General features: G+C 42.0%; 1 protein-coding gene across 2 annotated transcripts in view; it reads left to right on the forward strand.

Annotated features, from left to right (window-relative positions):
• The window catches only part of DYNC1I1 (dynein cytoplasmic 1 intermediate chain 1), a 380644-nt gene that overhangs the window by 85794 nt on the left and 267955 nt on the right, over positions 1–26895 (forward strand). For both annotated transcript variants that reach the window (XM_052638333.1, XM_052638334.1), the window contains one exon: positions 16360–16475. In XM_052638333.1, coding sequence (XP_052494293.1) covers positions 16360–16475 — 116 coding nt within the window. The remainder of the gene's footprint in view (positions 1–16359; positions 16476–26895) is intronic.

Raw genomic sequence — 26895 nt, forward strand, 5'->3', positions numbered from 1 at the left:
TATGAGGCCACCATCACCCTAATACCAAAACCTGACAAAGATGTCACAAAAAAAGAAAACTACAGGCCAATATCACTGATGAACATAGATGCAAAAATCCTCAACAAAATTCTAGCAATCAGAATCCAACAACACATTAAAAAGATCATACACCATGACCAAGTGGGCTTTATCCCAGGGATGCAAGGATTCTTCAATATCCGCAAATCAATCAATGTAATTCACCACATTAACAAATTGAAAAATAAAAACCATATGATTATCTCAATAGATGCTTTAGTGTTTATAATGTACATCTTTGGCTTATCTTATTGTGGTTTTGATATGCCATCATCTTCTTTTGTATTGTTGCAATTTTTATGATTCTATTTTACTACTTCTTGATGTTAACCATATTTCTTCATGTTATTATTTTAGTGGTAGCTTTAGTGTTTATAATGTACATCTTTGGCTTATCTTATTGTGGTTTTGATATGCCATCATCTGTTAGTTCTGGGTCAATTTCAATTGATTGACTTATCTCTACCGTATAGTTATGTTTTCCTTCTTGTTTGTATGTATGCCGATTTTTGATTAATATCAGACATTGTGACTATTGGCTGGATATTGGATATATTGGAATTCCTATAAATCTTGAGGTTTGTTCTGAGATACGGTCAGTTCCCTTGAAAACACTGTGATTCTTTCAAATCTTTTTATGGTTTGTTAGTTGGGACTGGAGCAGTGCTCAGTCTAGGACTAATTAATTTTGGTACTTAGGCAAGATTCTTACATGCATTCTATATAGCCTTGACGGTTTCCTGCCTGGGTGGCTGGAAAACGGAACATTTGTGTTCCTGTGTGCATGCCCAAAACTATTACCTCTAATTCCTCCAGGTAGTTTTTCCCTTGGCCTCAGGTAATTTCCTCATTAGTATCCTATGATCATAGGATACTAAGCTGAAACCTCGAGAGATCTTCCCTGCTGCACCACACATGGCCTTAAAGCTCTCGGTGCAGTAAACTTAGGGAGTATAGGACTTGTCTTATGTTTCTCTGCTCTTATGCGTCCCTTTCCTTCATTGCTTAACCTCTAGTATCTTGCAGACTGTTGTTTCATTCAAATTTCTGTCCTTTTTGGGAGTTGTTTCAGATGGAGGATAAATCTGTTTATCTTGACCAGAAGCACCAACGTTGTGGCACCTTTGTATGATGTTATATTAACTATGTGATCAGCAAAACAGGTCCCAGAATAGAGGAATAAGGGAGAAAAAAATAGCTTCAAGAAAATTGTGAATAAAGAAAAATTCTTTATTTTTTACCAAGTAACTGCTTATGAAAGTACCCCCAGTACTTAAATTTCTTAAACAATTATAATAATTATATAATATATTTATAAATATAATAAAGTATAATTATATAATATAATGAATATTATATTTTAATAATATAATTATATAAACATTATAATTTAATGTTTTAATGATATAAATTATTGTGATATAATATATAAAATATAATGAATACTATAAGTATAATAATTAAGTGAATTGAAGATGGTCAAAGTGAAAAATGAAATAATAGGATAAAAAGAGTAAGTTAAAAGATCATAGGATCTAAAAGTCTATGCTGACTGGCAGGTGAGTAAATGGATTGAAATTTGGACAACTTTGAGGAAGGATTGTATTTTAAATTTCTTTTTGTTGTCTTATGAAGGGACCTTAGGTCAGATTCCACCATGAGATTGCTGGTCTTTAGGGAGATGTGTTGAGTCAACATAAGGGGTGCAGTGGTGGGAGGGAGGCAGAGATTCTCAGTGAGGAGTAGAATCTGTGAGTAACAAGGGTGTTTTGTTGCCCTTTGCTCCAAATTGTTAGGCTTATGTATATACTTTGCCAACAAAGGTCCGTCTAGTCAAGGCTATGGTTTTTCCAGTGGTCATGTATGGATGCGAGAGTTGGACTGTGAAGAAAGCTGAGCGCCGAAGAATTGATGCTTTTGAACTGTGGTGTTGGAGAAGACTCTTGAGAGTCCCTTGGACTGCAAGGAGATCCAACCAGTCCATTCTGAAGGAGATCAGCGCTGGGATTTCTTTGGAGGGAATGGTGCTGAAGCTGAAACTCCAGTACTTTGGCCACCTCATGGGAAGAATTGACTCATTGGAAAAGACTGATGCTGGAAGGGATTGAGGGCAGGAGGAGAAGGGGATGACAGAGGATGAGATGGCTGGATGGCATCACTGACTCAATGGACGTGAGTCTGAGTGAACTCTGGGAGTTGGTGATGGACAGGGAGGCCTGGCGTGCTGCGATTCATGGGGTCGCAGAGTCGGACACGACTGAGTGACTGAACTATAACTATATAGAGGAATATTTAGTGGCTTCTGATTTTATTGAAGCCTCACAATTATATTTCCTTTATGTCTTAGTGTATTAAACCCTTAGTAGGATTTTTGAGATATTTGGAATCAAAGTGACAATGAGGAAAAACTGAGGCTGTGAAGGATCTGGTTGCTCCTTACCTCAAAGAGGAACTTAGAGAGCCCTTCAGTCCTTGGGAGACTTTGTTAGAAGGTGGTGACCTCTTCTCTCAACCTTCTCTTTTGCCTCTGTTTTCTGCTGAAAAAGAGAGTGAATATTACTCCTGAATCCACCAGGCACCATCTCAAACTTCTGTGGTGAAACAGAGTGATCCCTCTGTTAAGAACAGAATTTAAACCAGCTCTGTAAAGTCACCAAAAAAAACACATATCCTTCAAGATGGTGGGAGGTGTTTGAGAAGATCTCACCTGCCAGTTCTAGAGATCTTTTCATGTTTTAAAGTCATTTTTCATTTGCCTAGCAGAATAGTAATAACCTCATTAGCTTTTGATGAAGTACGCCTCTTTAGGCTTATTTTGTCAGCAATTATTTTGCATTATGTTAAAATCTCTGCTTTGAATTAATTTTTAAGGTTGCCCATGTGACAGTGCCTGGAATTTTCTTGAGAATGATACGAGTTGTATTCTTGGTCCAGCTGACAGTCTCTGCCTTTTCAGTAATACCTAATCATACTCTCTAGAGAAACTGGAATATGGAGCAGCAGCTTGGGAGAGGGGTGTGTGTGTCAAAAGGTAATAGTAAAATGCATTTCAGAATCTTTAAATATGCAGTGAATTCTGACCCATGAAAAACTTTGATAAATTGGTTTTTGACAGATCCAGTCAAAATTTTGGCACAAGAGAGGACAAAAGTACTTTGTTTGCGAAGTCCCCAAACATTGCTTGAGAAGTTGTTACCTGCTGGTCTTTGTTCTCTGTCCTCAAGAACCTCGAGTAAGCAATTATAGGATATTTTCTGTTCTGTGTTCACAAATGGATTTTCATAAAATAATATTCCTCTTTTATTCCATTTCAGAAAAATTAATATGGCCATTTGGGAAGGATGTATGCTTACCCTTTGGTACTCAGTGACTTGAAGATTTCTATAATTTTAATAGCTTTACATTACAACTTCTACAGAAGGTTGTTCATAAATATTAAGTCAATTAAAGGCCAAAATTTTTATGTCATTGTTGTCATTTATATGCAGTATTGGAGAGAACACATTTTCATACCTTCTGATCTTGTAATTCTAAACTTTCAATTTCCTTTATAAAGTGGCTACTTGATAGCACAGCTCCCACCAATATTGCCAAGCTCTGTATAACCATGACTACTGACTTTTTCCCATCCTGGGAATTTACAAGGTTTACTTGTGTGATGAAGTTGAAGGCAGACTGTTTAACTGTGCCTGTTGACTGAACCAGACTTGACATTTGCTTCTGTTGAGGAGAAATAATTTAGCTGCCAAGCCAATATCTCTGCACAGTAAGAAGCAAATATCATGGAAATGAAATAAATACTTCCTGGAATGATTTTTTGAATGTGAACATAGATAATGGCAACCGATCCTTCTTGAGGTAATCAGCAAAAGTCAACCATCAAGCTGCTTCTCAGCCCTGGGAGAAAAACACCCACTCTGAACACAGAGGGTGCATTGCGTGTGAGGGGGCCATGATGCTGGGGTCATTTCAGAAGGTGTGGTACCCCATCTCCACCTTCCCTCTGTGTGAAGTCCCATTCACGACTCTAGGAGCCAGTCCTGGAGACGTCACACACCTTATGACACCAGCATTCAGTGTTAGGAAAACAAGTTGACCTTCTGTCCTTTTAACAACTTCTTTCATATTTCATGCGCTTCTGTGCGCTTAGCTCTCTCGGCCCTTTTCTTGTCTGGATGCAGCATTTTCTCATGCGCCTCTAGGTGGGTGGTTGCCAGGACCACATTTTCTCCTTTTTCTTTTTTTCCATAGCTTTGGTCTTAAGCTTCATATAGCTGGAAAACTCCTCACTCGTAAACTCACCCACTGAGGTACTCATTTTTATCCCAAAGCAGATCTTTCTCTGGCTTCCCCAGTGTCTTCCAGTTACACTACTTACTTTCTTCCCATAAGGCATGAAGTCTTGACATAATCTCCAGTGTATTCCTTTTCTTTCACCCTCCGTACCGAGTGAACTGCCTTAATTCTTTTCCAGCATCACCCATTTACAGCCTTTCCTTCCTGTTCCCAGTGGCAGCAGCTCTCAGCGCTTTCTCATCCCCCTGGACCTTGTTTCCACATTGTCTACACTGCGGTTGCAGCTCCAGGAGTCCGGCCTCTGGCTGCCCCCCTTTCAATTAATGCTTCTTCTGGGTTCTCTAGTTCCTGAAGCCACCCATTGTCTGTTGGAAGGCCCTTTTTCAATCCCTCCTTTGCTTTACACTTAGCTTAATAGGGCTCCCCACCCCCCACCCCACATAGCCTGGTTGCTCATTTGTCAAAGAGGGAGATTCAGACTCGATTCTTCACATAGGTAGCGTGTGTGCTCAGCCCTATCTGACTCTTTGTGACCCTCTGGACTGTAGCCCGCCAGCCTCCTCTGTCTAGGGGGTTTCCCAGGCAAGAATACTGGAGTGGGTTGCCATTTCCTCCTCCAGGGCATCTTCCCGACCCAGGGGTTGAACCTGTGTCTCCTGTGGCTCCTGCATTGGCAGGCAGATTCCTGACCACTGCCCCACTTGGGAAGCCCTCTCCACAGAGTTGCTTCATTTGAAGTGTCGCCTTGAAGCTGTCACTTTTTTAGTAACTTTCAATGCTTCCTCATTGTCTACCATGTAAAGTTCAAGTTCTTTACCCTGAGATTTAAAGCCCTCAAATTATCTGGCCTTAGTGCTACTCTCTAAATTTATCTTCTGCTGCTACTCAACTAAGTCTTCTGTTCTGAAAACCTGGTCTCCCAGGCGTCAAATGTGAATTCAGTCTTTAGATCTTGTTCTAGGGATCTGCTCCCTAGAACACCACCTCATTCCCTTCTACCTGACAGTCTTACCGCTCCTTCAAGACGTACAGCAGGCCTTCAGTTCTCAGTGAAACTTGTTTCATTTACCCAAATGCATAGTAATCTGCCTGTTGCACTTTTCTGTCCCACTTATAATGTCAATCGCTCATGTTCCTTATTCTGTTACCTTTCATTCTTATTTGCTTTTTGTGGTGTTTGTTTAGTTTCCTTGTCCTCTGTATTGCAAGGAGAGGGCCTGGTTCTGTGCCTCAGAAATGGTGCGTGCTTGCTGATAATGATGTTGGCTTAAAGAGTTCCTGTGCCAGTTGTCAAGGACAGTGTAGGTGCCCACATACCATTTTTGGACAAAGCAGGAAGTGGCACCATTATCGCTTTTACTATCTTAAGGGCCTCTTCTTTGAGAAGCCTCAGGGAATTTTCTAAGCAGCACCAGGAGACTAAGTCACTGGCTGCACTGTTAGTGTCTGCTGGGGATGAAACTCTCACATGCAAACAAGCACGGATGAAAACCCAGCAGGGTTGAGTCTGGAACCAGTGTAGATGTTCTTTTATTCCCTGGCCTTGAGCTGCCTTGGCATCTGGCCAAATAGCTCCTTATCTCTGGGAACATCCACTTGATTTATTTGTCTGCTTGACTTCCAGGTTTCTTCCCTGCTCCACAGACTGCCCATCAGTACAATGACCCCTTTTATTTTCTGGCTGCTGAGTGCCGCACACTGGCTTCCGATCCAGGCTCCAGACTCTGCCACTTTATCTGCTGCCCACGCTCCTGCCACCAGCTTTAACCAGTATATCCTCAACTTTCTAATTTCCAGTCCCTGCACACTCTGAGACTGCTACTCGCAGGCCCGCTATAGAGAGTCTTTTGTGATTCACAGTTTGTAAAGTTTGAACTGTTGCTTAGATGCTTGGTATATTCTTACTGTGGCTTTTCTGTACCTTCACATAACCTTTTGTACTGTGACATTAAAAAAAAGTCTACTAACGTGAGTCTTGTCTACTCCCAGTATTGGTGATGGGTCAGAAACTGAATCATCAACTCTGATGTAAGTGCATCTTTGAGGATTAGCTGATAGCATCTGCAAAATTCCCACAGTAGGCTTCTTGCTTAATACTTGTAGCAGTGTGGAGCCAGATCTCTGATATTATCGTTTCCCTTTTGAGTCCAGTAGATAGTATGGTAATATCAGTGCAGTTTCCTTCACTTACCCTGAGTATGAAATGCAGGACATCAGGTTTGCTGCATCTGATTTACTTGGTCTGAAATAAGAGCATCAGAAAGAGTCGTATTGTATCTAACTGATTCAGGAGGAACTCGGTGATGCTAATGATAGGGATGGATGATGTGCTCAGTGTTCTGAAGGCGTTCATGATCCCTGGGAAGCTCTCAGGTGATGAAGTCCCTCCTCTTGAATCTTGTCCTCATATAGTCAGAGTTGGCCAGTGCTTGGGGCCCCTGGGCATCGACAAGGAGCAATATTCATGGCAAAGCCTTCCTCTGCTCCCCTGTACAATCTTGCCAGCGAGCTTTAAGAAAAATTAAGCCTGAGTCAACTGGATATCCACATGCAGAAGCATGAAGTTGAGCCCATACTTCACATATATGCAAAATTGATTCAAAACAGACCAGAGACCTAAATGTGAGAGCTAAAACTATACAACTCTTAGGAGAAAGTAGAGTTGTAAACCTTTGTGACCTTGGATTGGGCAGTGGTTTCTTAGCACTAGCAGCTAATGAGAAAAATAAATGAATTGAACGTCATTAAAATTTAAAACTTTTTTCTTCGAAAGGCATCATTAGGAAAGTGAAAAGGCAACCCACAGAATGGGATTAAATATTTACAACTAATATATCTGGCAAGGGCTTCCCAGGTGGTACAGTGGTAAAGAATCCATCTGCCAGTGCAGCAGGTGCAGAAGACATGGGTTCCATCCCTGGGTCAGGAAGATCCCCTGGAGGAGGAAATGGCAACCCACTCCAGTATTCTTGCCTTTAGAATCCCATGGACAGAGGAGCCTGACAGGCTACAGTCCATGGGGTCACAAAAGATTGGTCACACATCAGTCACTCAGCTGTGTCTGGCTCTGCGACCCCATGGACTGCAGCATGCCAGGCTTCCCTGGCCATCACCAACTCCCAGAGTTCACTAAAACCCACGTCCATTGAGTCAGTGATGCCATCCAACCATCTCATCCTCTGTCATCCCCTTCTCCCACCCTCAATTTTTCCCAGCATCTGGGTCTTTTCCAGTGAGTCAGTTCTTCACATCAGATGGCCAAAGTATTAGAGTTTCAGCTTCATCATCAGTCCTTCCAATGAATATTCAGGACTGATTTCCTTTAGGATGGACTAGTTGGATCTCCTTGCTGTCCAAGGTATTCTCAAGAGTCTTCTCCAACACCACAGTTCAAAAGCATCAGTTCTTTGGTGCTCAGCTTTCTTTATAGTCCAACTCGCACATCCATACATGGCTACTGGAAAAACCATAGCTTTGATTAGACGGACCTTTGTTGGCAAAGTAATGTCTCTGCTTTTTAATATGCTGTCTAGGTTAGTCATAACTTTTCTTCCAAGGAGCAAGCATCTTTTAATTTCATGGCTGCAGTCACCATCTGCAGTGATTTTGGAGTCCATAAAAATAAAGTCTGTTTCTGTTTCTACTCTTTCCCCATCTATTTTCCATGAATTGATGGGACCAGATGCCATGATCTTCGTTTCCTGAATGTTGAGTTTTAAGCCAACTTTTTCACTTTCCTCTTTCACTTTCATCAAGAGGCTCTTTAGTTCCTCTTCACTTTCTGCCATAAGGGTGGTATCATCTGCATATCTGAGGTTATTGATATTTCTCCCAGCAATCTTGATTCCAGCTTTTGCTTCCTCCATCCCAATGTTTCTCGTGATGTACTCTGCATATAAGTTAAATAAGCAGGGTGACAATATACAGCCTTGACGTACTCCTTTCCCAATTTGGAACCTGTCTGTTGTTCCATGTAGTTCTGACTGTTGCTTCCTGACCTGCATATAGGTTTCTCAAGAGGCAGGTCAGGTGGTCTGATATTCCCATCTCTTTCAGAATTTTCCACAGTTTGTTGTGATCCACACAGTCCAAGGCTTTGGCAGAGTCAGTAAAGCAGAAGTAGAAGTTACTCTGGAACTCTCTTGCTTTTTCTATGATCCAGCGAATGTTGACAATTTGACTGCTGGTTCCTCTGTCTTTTCTAAATCCAGCTTGAACATCTGGAAGTTCATGGTTCACATACTGTTGAAGCCTGGCTTGGAGAATTTTGAGCATTACTTTATTAGCATGTGAGATGAGTGCAGTTGTGCAATAGTCTGAGCAATATCCAGAATATATAAAAATCTTTTGCAACTCCACAATAAAAAGACAACCCAGTTTTAAAATGGGATAAGAATTTAAATAGGCATTTCTTGGAAGAAGACATATAGATGGTCAATAAGCACATGAAATGATGCTGAACATCATTATCCATCAGGGAAATTAAAATCAAAATTCCAGTGAGATACTATTTTACACAAACTAGGATGACTATAATGAAAAAGGCAGATAATAATAAAGTTGACAGGGGAATAGAGAAATTGGAATCTTTGTATACTGGTAATGAGAATGTAAAATGTATAACCACTTTGGAAAACAGTTTGGCAGTTCATCAACAATTTAGACACAGAATTACTATAAGTGAAAGTGTTAGTCATTCAGTCATGTTCGACTCTTTGGAATTATCATATAATGCAGCAATTCCATATATACCATATACATATACATACAATTCCATATACATACCAATTCAAAGAGAATTCATTTTCAAGGGAACTGAAACCATAAACTTACACAAACTCTTGTACATAAATGTTCATAGCAGCATAGTTAATAATAGAAATGGAAGCAACCCAGATGTCCACCAACTGATGAGTGGATTAAAATGAATGTGGTGTATCCATACAATGGGATATTGCTTATAAATAAAAAGGGATGACATTCTGATACATGAGATAGCGTTGTTATTGTTTCATTGCTCTTTCGTGCCTGACTGTCCGCGACCTCATGGACTGCAGCACACCAGGCTTCCCAGCCCTTCACTATCTCCCTGAGTTTGCTCAAACTCATGTCCATTGAATCAATGATGCCATCTAACCATATCCTCTGTCACCCTCTTCTCCTCCTCCCCTCAGTCTTTCCCAGCATCAGAGTCTTTTCCAGTGAGTCAGCTCTCTGCTTCAGGTGGCCACAGTATTGGAGCTTCATCATCAGTCCTTCCGATGAATATTCAGGGTTCATTTCCTTCAGGAATGACTGGTTGAATCTACATTAACCTACGTAAAAGAAGCGAGACACAGAAGGCTACATACTGTGATATTCCATTTATATGAAAGTAAACAGAAGTAGATCAGTGGTTTCCAGGGGCTGGAGGAGGGGAGATTCCTATATTTCAGTGAATACAAGATTTCTTTGGGAGGTAAGGAAAAGTCTATGCAAGTACACGTGAGGTTATATAAGTTTCTGAATATGCTAAAACCACTCAATTGTATACTTTAAAGGGGATATTTATAGTATGCAAATTTTATTTCAGTAAAAAAATTAAGATAGCCTTGATCTTAATTCTCTGATCAAAGAGCTGTGCTTTTTGATCCATGCCCCCACCACCCACATCTGTGTCATGTCAAAATAATTTTCCTATTTCATTCTTAGAGGCACCTCAACAGTAGTTTCTTGGAAATCTAATTTTTTTTTTTTTTTTTTTTTAGCACTCTACACTTTTAGCACAACACAACTGCTTCCATATTTTCAGGTCACAGATGCAGTGACTTCAGAAGCTGAAGTTCTCTTGTTCATGGCTTTGAACGGAATATAGGCCTTTTTAAAAACAGAGACAAAACCAAGATATCCCACTTTGGTAGATAACTCTGTGCTTTGCAAGTATTTCTTCTTTGGACTATTAAAAGTGACATTTAAAGTACTAACTGCATTTTTAAATATCAATAAGGTTTCTCTTAAAATCTCCTTCATGTTTGAAATGAGAGAAGAGCCACAGAGTTTATAGCTATGTGTATGTTTTTCATCCTTTTATTTGGAGTAAGTCTGCATAACTCCAACTTTCTTCTACTTTAGTAGACATCGTAGACCCTGATGAAGTCACACTTTGGGCTTCATCGTGCTTGGATAATGAAACTTTGCAAGTAGCTAGGAAAGTCATGCTATCCTTATGGTGGGTGGATAGGCAAAGACAAGGCAAGTGAACCAGAAAGGGAAATGGGAACAGTGGTTTAGGCAGGGGAGTCATTTTCCTCTTGTGATGCATACTGTCTAAGATAAGCAAGCATGCATGTTCGGGCATGTCCAACTCTTTGTGACCCTATGGACTGTAGGCCATTGGGCTCCACTGTCCATGGAATTTCCCAGGCAAGAATACTGGAGTGGGTTGCCATTTCCTCTTCCAGGGGATCTTCCTGACCCAGGGATCAAACCCACATCTCCTGCATTGTAGGCAGATTCTTTACCATTGAGCCACCTGAGGGCAAACGGACAAAGCTGGGTAGATTAAACTCTGCTAGTGGCGGACTGGAAATTTCAGCACCCTGAGCCTTGGCAGATAATCTTCTCAAACTTCAAACAGTTTCCATTTTTGTGCTTTATCAAGACCCGATTTTTTATTTTCTGAAGGAACATTTCAAGTTTGGTGCAGTATGGCTTTCCTCAGCCAGCTTGCTCAGCCAAGTCAACAGGACCGGGTAGAGAGGAAGTTTCCAGGGTTTGCAGTGGGGAGTTCAGCCCTCACCCAGGGAGATGTGGGCCCCATGTCACTTTAGGACCGGGCCAAGTCAGCGAGTAAGGGATCTGTGGTTGCGTTGCCCAGCGTCTCTGGGATCCCCTGCCTGATGTTTTAGTTTTAGATCTGGTGTAGACCCTTATGTTGATCTAGAGGGAGAGCAGTGAGTGGTCATGAAGAAAGGTCTCTCAGTTCCCTGCCCAGGAATTAAACCTGGGTAACCTGGGTAGAGGGGTTCCTTGGTGGCTCAGATGGTAAAGACTCTGCCTGGAATGTGGGAGACCTGGCTTCAATCCCTGAGTTGGGAAGGCACGGCCCTCCAGGATTCTTGCCTGGAGAATCCCCATGGACAGAGGAGCCTGGTCGACTGTAGTCCATAGGATTGGAAAAACGTGAACACAACTGAGCGTCTAAGCATGGCTGAACACAGCACAACGTGGATAGAAACCAAGAATCCTAGCCACTAAACCACCAGGAGCTAGAAGCTAGAGGCAAAGTGGCCCTGGCTCTTGCCCCTGTTTGAAAGCAAGAATGTTTCACGGGGGCAAAAACTAAAAGCAGGTACAACGTTTGTTACTAGAGACACAGCACAGTGTATGGGAGAGCTCACAGGAAAACAGTTTGTCTAACTCAGAAGCAGGGCAGAGACACACACTCAAGGCAAAGGGTGTGGGCATCTTCTCTAATGAGGAGGAGCGCAGTGAGACGCTAGGCAGACCACACGCCCAGGGGAGTAGCGGCATCCTGGGTAAGGAGCAGCACAGAGGCGACATAAATCACTCATACAGGACAGCCCTTCTGGGCCTTTATTTCCCTTTGGCCAATTATCTTGTTTCTTTCTTCACGCCTGACTGGTCCATGGATCCTCCCCAAGATGCATACACAACTTTTTGCTAAGATGGATCCCACTGCAGAGGCCTGAGGGTGCATGTCCACACTTCTTATGGGGTGGGGCCCTCTCCCTTTCTGACCCCCAAGAGGCCTTTCTTCCTGTGTGCAGACAGGGAAGTCTTCCTTGACCTCAGGAATGGGCCTCTTATCTCTTTGCTTTAGCAGAGCTCAGCTTTTACCACTAGCTTTGACCTTGGAGTGTCTGCATGAGGACAAAGTTTGCATTCTACTTCACTTGACAGATACCAGGGGTCTGGCCAGAGGCCCACTGGCTCCTGCCTCAGCATCGGGCCCTTCCTGCTTCGTGTGCTGCAGGCTCCTGTGTCTGACCCTCACCCTCTTACCCCCTCACTCATCGTTGCTCACCTTTGCCTGTCTCAGAGCACTTGACAAGCTTGGTCCGGAGATCCCATCCCTGTTCTGTCCTTTAAGATGGAGAGGCCCAAGGGAATCTGGAAACAATGAAGCTTCTGTGTCTACACTCTAACATTTCTGAATCAGTGCTGCTCAGGCTTTACTCAGAATCGTGATCACTGGCAGGGGTGGTGGGGTGACTGAAACACAGGCTGCTGGACCCTATAATTTAATAATAATGCCATGTCCACCACAGCATAGCTAATTGAATTCTAAGTTTTGCTTTTACATCATGCCTTCCTTCTCCTTTTTCTAGTCTCTTCTTCCTTCTTTCTTTCTCAAACATTTATTCCATGCCAGCTCTGTACCTGACATGGACCTAAGCTCCTGGGCAGTGAGATAAATTAGCCGGGGATAAATAAGAAAGTCTGCAGTCAAGTCAGACATGAAAAGAAGGTGCTGACAGGCAGCAGGGCTCTGGTGGAAGTGTGGGGGGCAAGGGCATTAGCTTTGCAGGAAGGGTGGAGGGACAGCACAAAGGTCTCCCAGAGCCCACATGCAACTTAGAGCCTAATTAGAAGGAAAGAAATTATAGTAGCATTAATTATACAATGTGGTTCCCCACCCCTCCTTTGCTGAGTAGTTTAATTTGCACCCAGGAATAAAAGAATTAGGGGCTGGTAAGACTTTGAACAACAGTAAGACATACAATGCACTGTATATGTAATTTTAAGGAAAATACTATATATTTCATCTTGTAGACATAGTTATATGATAATTTTGTCAGAGGATGGAATTGTAGAAGTATTTTAGGGAAGTTGAACGTCTCTATCACAGCGTTGCATGCACAGGTAGCTTTTGCATCAGTTGAGACATACGGACCCTAAGGCTGGCCCAGGAGAGACCCAGAGGTGGGGACACAGTTGAAGAACACGCCTAAGGGGAAGGTCTCTGCCACGGAAGGGTGCCACCTTCTGGCCAGATGTTCAGGAATGGCTAGAGCTGGGAACAGTTGTGTCATCCTCAGACCAATTCAAGCTGTTTTGAAAACAGAATTTTCATGGTAATGATACTTTTAGTTAGGAGAAAACCAAGTGGACTCTCTCAAGTAGCTAAGACCTACCCAAGTACCAATGAAAAGAAATGAAAGAGTGTGAGGCTTACGTTTTACTGTCAGAGACAATCTTCAAATCTTCTATTTTAGAAAATCAACTTAGAGCATTCATAAATCTGCATTCTCTGTTTTTTGAAATAGAAAGCATATTATAATCAGTCAGAAAAATAAAAGTAAAGCCACCTACTATGTAGGTGCAGGCACTGAATTAAGTACTTTACAAATATTAGCTTCATTTAATCTTCACAGTTATTCAATGATATGTACCCATTTTATAGATGAGAAACATGAGCCTTAGAGGGGTTTGTCACTTGTCCAGAGCTTTTATACTCCATTTGGCTGGTAAGTGACAAAGCAAGGATTTGAACCCAGTTTCTATCTGAACACGTGACTTAACAATTATGATATGCTGTGGATAATCCATGGCGGATTATCAAATTGCAGATCAGCTTCTTGGACAGAGCCTATGGCTGGTCACCCGACAAAGCAGGCCTACAGCTTTTGCTTGAATCTTATTAGCGAGATGCGCTGGAATTCCTGGCTGCAGGTATAAGTATCTCCTCTTGAATTTTGTGGGGACCTTTGAGCCTCACAGATGCCCGTGGAAGTCTAAACCCTAGGGTGACCTCTCCATGCCCGGTGGGACCCTGATTCAAAGGGATGGGGTTACACTGCCAGCCCATGTTTCCTTTCCATCTCTTTGCCTGAGATGAAGATGGACTTCTTGGGGGCCTCAGAAAGATGCTCTAGACTCCTAAACAGCAGGAGGGGCTTTGCCTCAAGCAGTCCTGGGGTGTCTAGTCTTGTTTTCTTCTTCAGATGCTTCAAGAAAGACCCATTTCAGGAAGAAAAGCACACTTCTCTGACCCAAGGAGGATTTAAAATAATACCTGAATTTCTTACTCTGAAACCTTGAGCCTTTTACCTTGCTTGGTAATTTTGCTTCTAGTATATTCTGTGTGTTCTGTGTGAGAAGGTTGCCAGGGAGTGCTGGGTCCCCAGCCTCACCCTCCTGCACACTATGTGGTCCAGACATCCGAGTGAGTGAGGCCACATGGCCGAGGCCTGTGTGGAGCTTAGTGGGGCTGCAAAGACGACCAGTAGGGCTTTTTCTCTAAACTAGCCTTTATTTGTATCTACTCTCTGCTCATCTTAGGTTTCACCTCAATTATTTTAGTGATTCATAAAAAAGAAGAAATTTGCGTTTCCTAGAGTGCTTGGGAAATTGTACGTGGAAATTCCTAGCTATGGTATGCATTTCCGTTCAGTTTATTATTACTATCTACTGAAAAAATACAGTGAATCTGTACCATTGCTAGTAGTAATTCAAAAATTAACACGAATAAGGTGTGCTTCTATTGATTCTAGAAAGCTAGGAAATATGGATTTTTGGCTAAATGGATATGTAGCCTTTCTTTCTCTATCAGAGAAACACACATATACTCTATTTCCTGGAAATGTTAAAGCAATATAGTAAAACATGTTCAATACTGATACTAAATCTATATATTAAAATAATATTTCAGAAACTATGTTAAAATATGAATGTGTGTAAATTTGTACGTATGTCTGTGTATATAATACATATCTGGCCTCTGCATTGTATGTAGTGGCACATATACATTGTCTGTAATAATCCTAGTACTAAGTGATGGTGATGTCTCCATTTTACAGATGAGGAAACTGAGGCATAGAGAGATTGGGTAACTTACGCAAGCTCACACACATAGCTGTCACGTGGTGGGATAGTCTGTGTGCTTAACTACGAGACTCTACTGCCCCCACGAGTAGATGTTTCCTGGGTGACGCAGGAGGCACTCTGGATTTGAGGGGTAACTCAGAACGGACCATTAAGAACCTCAGCTGGGAGTTTGACTTGGTGGCAAAAGCACTGGACCAGGGCTCAGACCAACATCATTTTAGCCCCGGTTCTGCCATTTATGAGTCGTATATGTCTGGGCATGTCTCCTCCTGACTCCGACTTTCCTCATCTATAAAACGGAGATGGTGGTAATATGCCCAGTCGCTTTGTAGAAGGGTCGTGAAGACAGCTGACATAGTGGATGTGAAAGACATCTGAAGACACTTGACGTGCTCCATACACATTCAGAAAGGATTTGCCACAGGCTCACAGCGCACTTGGCAATTCTAAACTAAAGCTGGACCATTCTTAGCCCAGTGCCCTTTTCACTCATCTGTGCCGTGTCAGCGTGCCTTTGAACAAATTCACGCACTGCTTTGTATTAGCTCCTTTTCTGGAGAGACAGGAGATGGTATGCTCCCCCTTGGAATATCATCCTCTCATTACTATCGTAGAGAATGTTTTCTCCACTCAGCAGTCCTCTCTTTTTCCTTCAGATTTGAGAAGTGTTAGTTTTCTTTTGTCCCTCTTGCCTAAGCAACTAGAACACTGTATTACAAATGAAAATTTCCTTTAACCGAGAAAAATCAGATTTGCTCAGAGTGGAAGGACAGCCTCGTTTGAAGTGGAGGAGATCCAGTTTTGCAGATAGAAAAGCTGAGGGTCAGTCTGAGGGGGCACTTAACACTACCCAGCAACACAGGGACAAAGTGGCCAAAACCAAGTGTCCGGACTTCCAGGCCAGGCCCAGTTCTACTTCATGACGCTGCTCCTTGCACTGAGAAGCTGTGGATGTTTGGGGTTTATTTATTTTATTTTATTTATTTTTTTATATAAATTTTTATTTTTACTTTATTTTACTTTATAATACTGTATTGGTTTTGCCATACATTGACATGAATCCACCACAGGTGTACATGGGGTTTATTTGTTTTAGATGTTTGTTTTATTCCTGATAGATCTTCTGCAAGGAATGCCTTCCGTCTCTAAGTGTTTGTACTTTGTTACTTCCAGACGGAGACTGCATAAGCTGGGCGTGTCGAAGATCACCCAAGTGGATTTCCTGCCCAGGGAGGTAGTGTCCTACTCCAAGGAGACCCAGACTCCTCTGGCCACACATCAGTCTGAAGGTGAGTGATGTCTTTTGTTTACTTTCCAGGTGATCTCTGGGGAAATGGCCAGGGAGCCCCATCATTCCTGTTGATCTTGTATCTTACTGTAAGACATCTTCACAGGACACAAATATAATGACACACCAAAAGCTGAAGTCTGGTTTTGGAAACAGTGGAGAGGAAACCCGGTGGTACTCCTCCAGGGGGATCGTGAACTTTCAAATGGGTCACTTAGGAAGATCACACTTTCTTAACACTATGTGAGTCTAGGGAACATCTCCAAGGAAAAATGTAATAGAAACTTCTCTGAATTTTATTGGTAAGAGTGTGCGTACGTTAGACTCATCATTTACAGGTATCAGCAAACTATAAACCCCACCAGCTCATCGAGGTAAAGCGTTGGGGAATCCAGCCACACCCAGTCCCGCTTTCTTGCTGTGTGGTAGAGTTGAGCCATTATGACCCACGTGGCCTAAAGTCTTGACTGTAATCTGGCACTTTTCTGAAAAACTTGGCTGACCCCTGACTTGCTTTGCCAATTCAGATGGCAACACACTAAGAGTTTCTTAACGCAGTTTAAAGACTTTCCATGCGAGCTCCGTGGAGGGGGGTGGGAATTGAACTCCCTGCCTCCTTTGTGCATTCCTGAAAATATCAGGTGGAAAATGTACATGCAAATCCCAGTACGTCATAAAAATACACTGATAAGAGAAGTCGAAGGTAATCAATGAAAATGCATCTTAGAAGTGAGTAATGACACCAAAGCGAAACTGCTCCAGAGCAGAAGCAGGAGATGTATACAGGTAAAACAGGATAAGTGACGGTTGCATTGACAGAGGGTCGCGCTGCTGCCACAGCTGAGCACATTCTCTCTTGTTATTTTACTGTCTGGTGCAGTAGAGACGATGTTAGCATTCTGAGTTCACTGTTGTTGTGTAGTCGATACAAAAGCCATGAAATTGAAAAATGATTTGCGTTGCCGGCTTTGTTTACAGCATGTATCCATCTGTGAACTTTGGTTTGTGCAAGTTACCGAGCTTTTTCAGTTTCGGTTCTCAACCCATAACGTGAATAGACAAGTGAAATCAGGTTCCTTGAAGGAGGGTGCTGCCTACACTACACGCCTTCTGAAAACCTGTCTTGGATAATGCCAGCTGGTGTGGTGAGGATTCTTTGGCTGAAGGGCCTCCATTTTTCAGGTGTGATGATGAAACGCATTTTAGAAGCTAACAAGTAGCACCCTCTGGTGGTGAAATGTTAAACCAACTATTTCAACGAACCTAAGAACTGTACATTAACGTGGCGGAAAATATGAAGTTGGGAAAGATTTTGGGAGTTCACCCAGTCTATCCCTGGGCCTCCAGGCAAATCAGCAAGATCATTAAAAACAACCTCGCCACCCAACCAAAACATTTGTTTGAGTTCATTTGCTGCCAGAGGTATTAGCAGAACTGTAGCCTGAGGTATGTTTATTTAGCTCAAAATTTGATCCATAACATAAAGTTCTACAATTGACATTGGAGAAGGAGTGAATTGTTTTTTGGAAATGTGTAGACTTTAGATATTGGAAATGGTACAGAAATATTTACAAGGGAAGATACATTAAGGATGAAAAGGCATCGACTCTAAACTTTTAAACTGGAACACATCAGAAGGAGGAGGCTGGGCTTTCCATTTTACGACTGCAGAGAGGGCTTGGGACCCTTCATTATGCTGTGGTCCAAGCAGCAGGAAAGAAAGAATGTATTCCTCTGCTCTTGGCAGAAGTTCTTTCTGTTTTGTTAACAAGGCTCATAGAGCTTTTTTATGGTGATGGGCATTTTGACGGTTCAAATTCCACAATGTAGATTTAAGCTCAAAGTGAGCTACTGTCCCTGTAGACAGTGAAGCAATCTCCGGCAGGTTTAGACGGGCAGAACTTGGGATTTGAGTTCAGCAGTGGTCCGCTCACCTCAGAGGATTCTCTGGCTACCTGAGTGGTCCAGCCCCTGGCTGACAGGGGAGCCCCACGACCCCCTCTCACCTGCAGTGTGAAGGGAGTGGACCAGAAGCAGAGTAGGAGGCTCTTCCACGTGGCTGGTTTGCGTTGACTTCCAGTGTGGGAGCTTGGGCCCTGGCACCAGTTTTCATGGCAACTGCAGCCGTTCAGAGTCAGGAAACAATGAACTGCTGAGTTTTATGACCCAGTGAGGCTCTTGGATGGATAAAATACTTAAAGCTGTGGTGCCCATGAGATCCATTTTAGCTCATTACTGCCGTGATGTATGAAGGAATGCTGATTATTTTTTAAGTCATTATGCGACTGGAAAATTTAACTATTTAAACCAGTGATCTCAGAGCGTTGATCTATTCTGCATCTAATGGAGTTCTTATGCATTCCGTTTTTGACGTGTTCTCATTTTACTCTTTAAAATGGAAGGGAAGGTACTGTGGACTTGCCCAGGCTTAAGCCTCTTTTCGCCACTATGTACTATAATGAATAGTCTCTTAATTTGTGATCGTAATGACCTGTTATGAGAAACAGTCCAGAGAATGATTTAAAGCAGAAAGATTTAGGAATGTTGTCTGCATGAACACTGGTTTTTCAATACAAGTTTAGATCTTCCCTCCCTGGTTAGGTCATTAGTTGCCGAGGAAGAAAGCTGAGAATAGGAAATGGTGATTTGGGGAGCAGGATATCTCTGTCCCCAAAACATTTTAGACACATGCTTTTTATTCCCGGGTAATAAGAAAGGGGGGAAAATGGTTCCCTTCCAAACTACAGCTGCTTTGTGTTATTAATATTAACCTCTCCCTTGATTGTCCGGGAGGTGTTGACGTTAGTTAGGGTGCCAGCCTTCTGTGTCTTTACTACAGCGGGAAAAGTGACTGGCCCACCCTAGGCACCCGACAGATGCTTTGAATGACAAGGATGAGGCCAGACATCTCAGAAATGCCAAGTTCTGTGGTGACCCCCAGGAGAAGGAGAACTTCTTAACTTGCGGGGAAAATGTAAGCCAATCTGGAGGGAGGAGGTGGAAACTTACATAAGCTGTTGATTGTTTGAAGAGTTCTTTGATCTTCCTTTTCTCTTTATCATATCTTATAAATGGGAACTCAGTGGCCCTGCATTGGCCACCTCCTCTCCCTTAATTTCCTTCTCATGCTTCCTTTCATATATCCAAGAGAGACCAAACCACTTGCATTTTCCAAGGTATCGTGTAGCCTCAGGCCTCCACACGGCCTGTGCATTCCATGCCTTGAATGCCATGGAATTCCTGTTTGCTTTCCTTTTGGACCACAAACAAGGGCCAGCTCTGTAGTAATTCTACTTCTGGTTGACATCTCTTCTTATACCTTGAGCATAGTCTGTCTTCCCCTTATCAAGCCATTCTTTAATTTATTTAAAAATATACTTTATTATTACTTAAATATCTTCCTTTTAGGTTTGATCTTCTTGAAGGCAAGGTGAATGTTCTCTTTTTTAAAAAAATTTTCATTGGAGTATAGTTGATTTGCAGTGTTGTGTTAGCTTGAGGTGTACCGCAGAGTAAATCAGTTATACATATACATATATCCACATATCCACTCTTTTTTAGATTCTTTTCTCATGTAGAATACAAAGTATTGAGTAGAGTTTCCTGTGGTATACAGTAGGTCCTCACTGGTTGTCTAGTTTGTATACGTTAGTAGTAGAAGTGGTCAATCCCAAACTTTGAGTTTATTCCTCAGCTCCCTTAACTTCGGTAACCATCAGTTTATTTTTGACATCTGTTACTTTATGTCTGTTTTGTAGATAACTTCATTTGTACCCATATATTTTTTTTTAAGATTCCACATATAAGCAGTATCATATGACATTTGTCTGTCTTTATCTGCCTGACTTTATTTAGTACGATCATCTCTAGGTCTGTCCACGTCGCTGCACATGGCACTGTTTTGTTCTTTTTATGGCTGAGTAATATTCTATTATATATATATACACCACATCTTCTTTATCCATTGCTGATGGACACTGAGAAGGCGTGTGTTCTTTACCTCCATGCCCAGGACAGCGCTTGGCACAAAGGGGCTCAACAGATATCAGTGGAAGAAACAAAGGATGAGATAATTCTAGAGGAATAAGAAAGAAGGGAAAATGCTCATTGTATTTTGGGGAGATTGGAGTATGATGCATGCGTTAAGGCTGCACTGGTTTTCGGGGGTTTCTCAGGAAAAGTCAAGAGAGTACAATTGTGCGAGGAGGGGAGTTCAGTGTTTCTATTTCCACCAGGCTTCTATTTCATTCTCCAGGCTGGTGCAGGTATTACTGCTGTAAGCATGACATAGTTGTCAGACCTGAAGAAGAAAACCACCGAGGCAGCCCGTCTTGGCCCAGGATAGAGCAGAGCAGTCGTCAAGTTTTTACTGTGCAGAGATGCTGTTTAAAGTACTTTGGATTTGGAACGGGTGTGTAGGAAGGTGGCTGAGGAAGGCTCTTGTTTCATCTTCGTACTTTGAAAAAATATATTTTCTTGGCTGTTTGAGGGTAATTTCTAGCTTGGCTTCCCATCCTCTCTGGCATATACTCAACAAAGATGCTTCAAGTATAGAGATATTTTCCCAGATTAAACTAGTCCAGCACTGTGCAATAAGAACATAATGAATCATTATGCATTTTAATAATGCTTTGTTTAATCTAGTATGTTAAAAAGTTATTCTAACATATAATCAACATAAAAATTATCAATGAGATATTATACATTCTTTTTTATATTAAATCTTCAGAATCTGGTTTGTATTTTATATAGCATATCCCGATTCAAACACTAACTTTTCCTTGGAAGTACTTGAACTGTAATAAAGCTTTCATAAAATTTACAGTTGAAAAAGTAGATTCCTATGCCACTGTTGTTCCAAACACATTTGGAAGCTGTTTAATAATGGGATCAAATGTTTAACTTTAAAGTTAAGTTATAAAATGCCGTTTTTCAGTTGCTTTAACCATACCTCACTGCTCAGTAGCCGCAGGGGGCTAGTGGCTCCTGAACTGGACAGCTCAGGCCTACCATGGTTCATCATGGTGCAGGTCGGGCTCTGAGACCTGCAGCCAGCCTGATCTCCGCTTCACTGTGGCCAGGCAGAGGGGCTGGGGTGAGGAGACCTCCCTGACTTGTGGAGAACTCCTCCAGGTTCATGATGACTCTGTAGATGCTCCTCCTTTTGGTGAGTTCAGCCGTATCCAAGAAAATGTTAGATGACTGGACAGGATTGAAGTTGTACCGGCGGCAGGCTAAGTCCTCAAGTAAGCCTCATCCTGTCATATTAGAGGCAGTTGTAGGAATCCGTCTCGGCTCTCCCTTCATGGTCCGTAGTTTGTTATTCAGTCGCTAAGTCATGTCCAACTCTTTGTGACCCCATGGACTGCAGCACACCAGGCTTCCCTGTCCTTCACCATCTCTCGGAGTTTGCTCAACATCAGGTCCAGTGAGTCGGTGATGCCATCTGACATTTTCATTTTCTGCTGCCCCCTTCTCCTTTTGTCTTCAATCTTTCCCAACTTCAGGGTCTTTTCCAATGAGTCAGCTCTTCGCATCAGGTGGCCCAAGTATTGGAACTTCAGCTTTAGCATCAGTCCTTCGAATGACTATTCAGGACTGATTTCCTTTAGGATGGACTGGTTGGATCTCCTTGCAGTCCAAGGGATTCTCAAAAGTCTTCTCCAGCACCACAGTTCAAAAGCATCAGTGCTTTAGTGCTCAGCCTTCTTTATGGTCCAGTCTCACATCTGTACATGACTACTGGATAAATCATAGCTTTGACTGTCTGGACCTTTGTCGGCAAAGTGATGTCTCTGCTTTTCAATACACTGACTAGGTATGTCATTATTTTCTTCCAAGGAGCAAGCATCTTTTAAATTTCATGGCTGCAGTCACCATCCACAGTGATTTTGAAGCCCAAGAAAATAAAATCTGCCATTGTTTCTATTTTTTCTCCATCTGTTTGCCATGAAGTGATAGAACCAGATACCATGATCTTAGTATTTTTTGAATGTTGAGTTTTAAGCCAGCCTTTTCACCCTCCTCTTTCACTTTCATCAAGAGACTCTTTAGTTCCCCTTGGCTTTGTGCCATAAGGGTAGTGTCCTGCATATCTGAAGTTATTGGTATTTCTCCTGTCAGTCTTTATTCCAGCTTGAGCTTCACGCAGCCCGGCATTTAGCATGATGTACTCTGCATACAACTTAAACAAGCAGGGTGGCAATATACAGCTATGTCCTACTCCTTTCCCAGTTTGGAACCAGTCTGTTGTTCCATGTCTGGTTCTAACTATTGCTTCTTGACCTGCATACAGTTTTCTCAGGAGGCAGGTAACTTGGTCTGGTATTCCCATCCCTTTAAGAATTTTCCACAGTTTGTTGTGATCCATGCAGTCAGTAATTTGGATGCTAGGATATTCAGTTCTTGTACCCTGTCTTCACGTTGCCCAAAGGACTACTGAAGACCACGTATGACCTCCTTGTTAGTTATCTACACGTCTGCTGCCCCCTGTCCTTCTTCATGAAGTAATGAGAGACCGGAACTAAGATTTGTGTTCTTCCCACTGTATAGCACAGGTAACTCTGCTCAGTGTTATGTGGCAGCCTGGATGGGAGGGGAGTTTGGGGGAGAATGGATATATGTGTATGTATGGCTGAGTCCCCTTGCTGTTCACCCAACACAACTATCAGAACATTGTTAACTGACTATACTTCAATACAAAATTAAAAATAAATGAATTTTTAAAAAATTGAATTACACACTGCAGAGTGTAGAATTCTAAGTCTTCCTACGTGTTGGTGGTCCCGAGAGCATAACTCTTTGATACGAAGTTGACAAGTAAAGACGTCTTCCAAAGAATCGAAGTGGAAATACTTCTTTGGAACCCAAAGTTTGAAATCGGACAGTTCTTATTTCCTAACTGAAGCCAGTCCTGAAACACCTGGAGGTGACCTGGGAGAAGATGGGGTATGGTGTGATAACCTTGGCTTCCAACTGGATCCCAGATTCCTGGACCTCAACACGCCTTCTCTGAACTTGCTGTTTAAAGAAGCACCATGTGTCTCATGACAAGCCACGGTGGCATCTGGATGCAAATTAAAACTTGCTAGTGAAGGTGGCACACGCTCATCTTATTTTTAGCTTCTGTTTTTTAGATAAGAACCGACACTCTTCCAGGGAGATGGTGACATCTGCCACATTTTGCTTCCTTAAAATATGCCTGCTCTTCCTCTTTTGACACTTGGTTGAAGTGTTAGTCCTCTCTCAGAACAAGCTGTAGAGGCTCCAGGCCCAATGCTAACAAGATTAGCAGTGGAAAGATTCTCTCCTGGGATATTATTTTTCTTTAGCACTGTTAATCTCATATCTGCTTGGGAAAACTCTTGAAAGACAAAAGAAAAGAAAGGAGCGGGGAGGGAATGCTATCTAAGGAACACAGACATCACAGACAATACTTTTTAGGTATTATTTATATCAAATAGACACATTTTTCTAGTTAAAATTGTTTTTGCTATCTCTCAACCACCTTTCCATCTATTGGTCAGGAGAGCACTCATGATTTAGTTTATTTGGTTTATATTAGACACTAAAATAGACATTGGATTGGCTTAGCTGCCAGTCAGTCTTTATATTCCAAAGGAGAAACCTCATGCTAAAAGGTAATTTATTTTTAAAAAGCACCCAGTGAGAGACCCAGAGATGGTACAGTCAAATAACAGTCAAACGAGCTCATTTATTCAGAATATTCCTCCCATTGAAAAACAGAAGGGCACCAAATAACAACTAAAAATGAAATCAGAAATGTAATGAAAAGACTAAATGCAGAGCAAGACTTGGTGCCGGCGGGCACTGTCTTATTTCCTATACCTCTGATGGAAGATGAGATGGTTGGATGACTCAATGGACATGAATTTGAGCAAACTCCAGTAGATGGTCAAGGACAGGGAAAGAAGTGCTACAGTGCATGGGGTCACAGAGAATGGGACGTGTCTTAGTGACTGAACAACAACAACTGTAATCTACAGCTCTGCAGAGAGGGGAGTCAATGAGAAAAATAGCCCTAGGGCATCCTGGGAACTTTAGGCTCAATATATGATCGTATTTTGGCCACAGTACTGTACTAAAAAACAAACAGTTATTTTTAAAAAGTGACTTATGTATTGGCTGCACTAGGTCTTCGTGGCTTTCTCTAGTTGCGGAGAGTGGGCTGCTTCTTGTGGTGGCTTCTCTTGTTGTGGAGAACAGGCTCTAGGTACCCGGGCTTCAGCGGTTGTAGCACGCAGGCTTTAGCTGCCCAACGCATGTGAAATCTTCCCGGACCAGGGATCAAACCCGTGTCCCCTGCATTGGCAGGTGGATTCTTAACCACTGACCCACCAGGGAAGTCTCAAATTGTTTGTGAATTTTATTTAAGCATGGGTGAATGAGTTAACCAACATATCACAGTCTCTAGACTATCAAGAGTTAATGTGCTTTGAAGATACATGGCATTCAGAAGTAAAAGATTTTGCATAAAATAAAAGCATTGTCCTTTTGAAGTTGTGATGGCTCCATCCCTTTAGTTTTTCATAAAACTGGAGGTATCTTCAGATCAGGAAGATAAGAAGCTTAACTAAAGCTAAGGACCTAGAAGCTCAAATTAACATGAAAGCAGCTGTGAGATTTTTTTTTTTCCCCTGACTCCAAGGCTTACACGTTCAGGTAGATTTTCTAAGCACATTTAACTAATATCTAAATTATAGACCTAATATCAAGTTAACATGTAATCATAGATCACTAATTGCTTCCCCCAAGTCCATTTACAAATCCTATTTTGTTGATCTCCAAGGCATCCCTTCTCAGAGGTTCTCATGAACCTGGTTACAGACACATCAGTTCTGTGTATCACTGATGCCTGCACAGTGCCTAATATTTGGTGTGGGAATGAATGGATGACCTCACCTAGCTAATAGAGTAACCCCAACTGTTTGTCTTTTGAGCTGGATGATGGAAGAAATAAAAGAGAGGTAGGTCTAAGGGTATGAGATGGGAGAAGTTGCCCCAGAATTTATAGTTTCAAATGCAAAAGAACTGTGGTTAATTTAAGCAGAAGAATTATACAAAAAAGATCTTCATGACCCAGATAACCACGATGGTGTGATCATTGACCTAGAGCCAGACATTCTGGAATGTGAAGTCAAGTGGGCCTTAGGAAACATCACTCTGAACAAAGCTAGTGGAGGCGATGGAATTTCAGATGAGCTATTTCAAATCCTAAAAGATGATGCTGCGCAAGTGCTACACTAAGTATGCCAGCAAATTTGGAAAACTCAGCAGTGGCCACAGGACTGGAAAAGGTCAGTTTTCATGCCAATCCCAAAGAAAGGCAATGCCAAGGGATGTTCAAACTACTGCACAATTGCACTCATTTCACATGCTAGTAAAGTAATGCTCAAAATTCTCCAAGCCAGGCTTCAGCAATATGTGAACCGTGAACTTCCAGATGTTCAAGCTGGTCTTAGAAAAGGTAGAGAAAACAGAGATCAAATTGCCAGTAATCCATTGGATCAGTGAAAAAGCAAGAGAATTCCAGAATAACTTCTACTTTTGCTTTACTGACTATGTCAAAGCCTTTGACCGTGTGGATCACAACAAACTGTGGAAAATTCTGAAAGAGTTGGGAATATCAGACCACCTTACCTGCCTCCTGAGAAATGTGTATGCAGGTCAAGAAGCAACAGTTAGAACCGGACATGGAATAACAGACTGGTCCCAAATCAGGAAAGGAATATGTCAAAGCTGTATATTGTCACCCTGCTTATTTAACTTATATGCAGAGTACATCATGTGGAATTCTGGGGTGGAAGAAGCACAAGCTAGAATCAAGATTGCCAGGAGAAATATCAATAACCTCATATATACAGATGACACCACCCTTATGGCAGAAGGTGAAGAGGAACTAAAAAGCCTCTTGATGAAAGTGAAAGAGGAGAGTGAAAAAGTTGGCTTAAAGCTCAACATTCAGGAAACTAAGATCATGGCATCTGGTCCCATCTCTTCATGGCAAATAGATGGGGAAACAATGGAAACAGTGATAGACTTTATTTTGTTGGGCTCCAAAATCAGTGCAGATGGTGACTGCAGCCATAAAATTAAAAGATGCTTGCTCCTTGGAAGAAAAGCTATGGCCAACCTAGACAGCATATTACTTTGCCAACAAAGGTCCATCTAGTCAAAGCTATAGTTTTTCCAATAGTCATGTGTGGATGTGAGAGTTGGACTATAAAGAAAGCTGAGTGCCGACGAATTGATGCTTTTGAACTGTGATGTTGGAGAAGACTCTTGAGAATCCCTTGGACTGCAATGAGATCCAACTAGTCCACCCTAGTGATCAGTCCTGAATATTCATTGGAACAACTGATGTTGAAGCTGAAACTCCCAATACTTTGGCCATCTGATGT

This window comes from Budorcas taxicolor, chromosome 4, assembly GCF_023091745.1.
Source record: "Budorcas taxicolor isolate Tak-1 chromosome 4, Takin1.1, whole genome shotgun sequence".
Lineage (NCBI taxonomy): Eukaryota > Metazoa > Chordata > Mammalia > Artiodactyla > Bovidae > Budorcas > Budorcas taxicolor.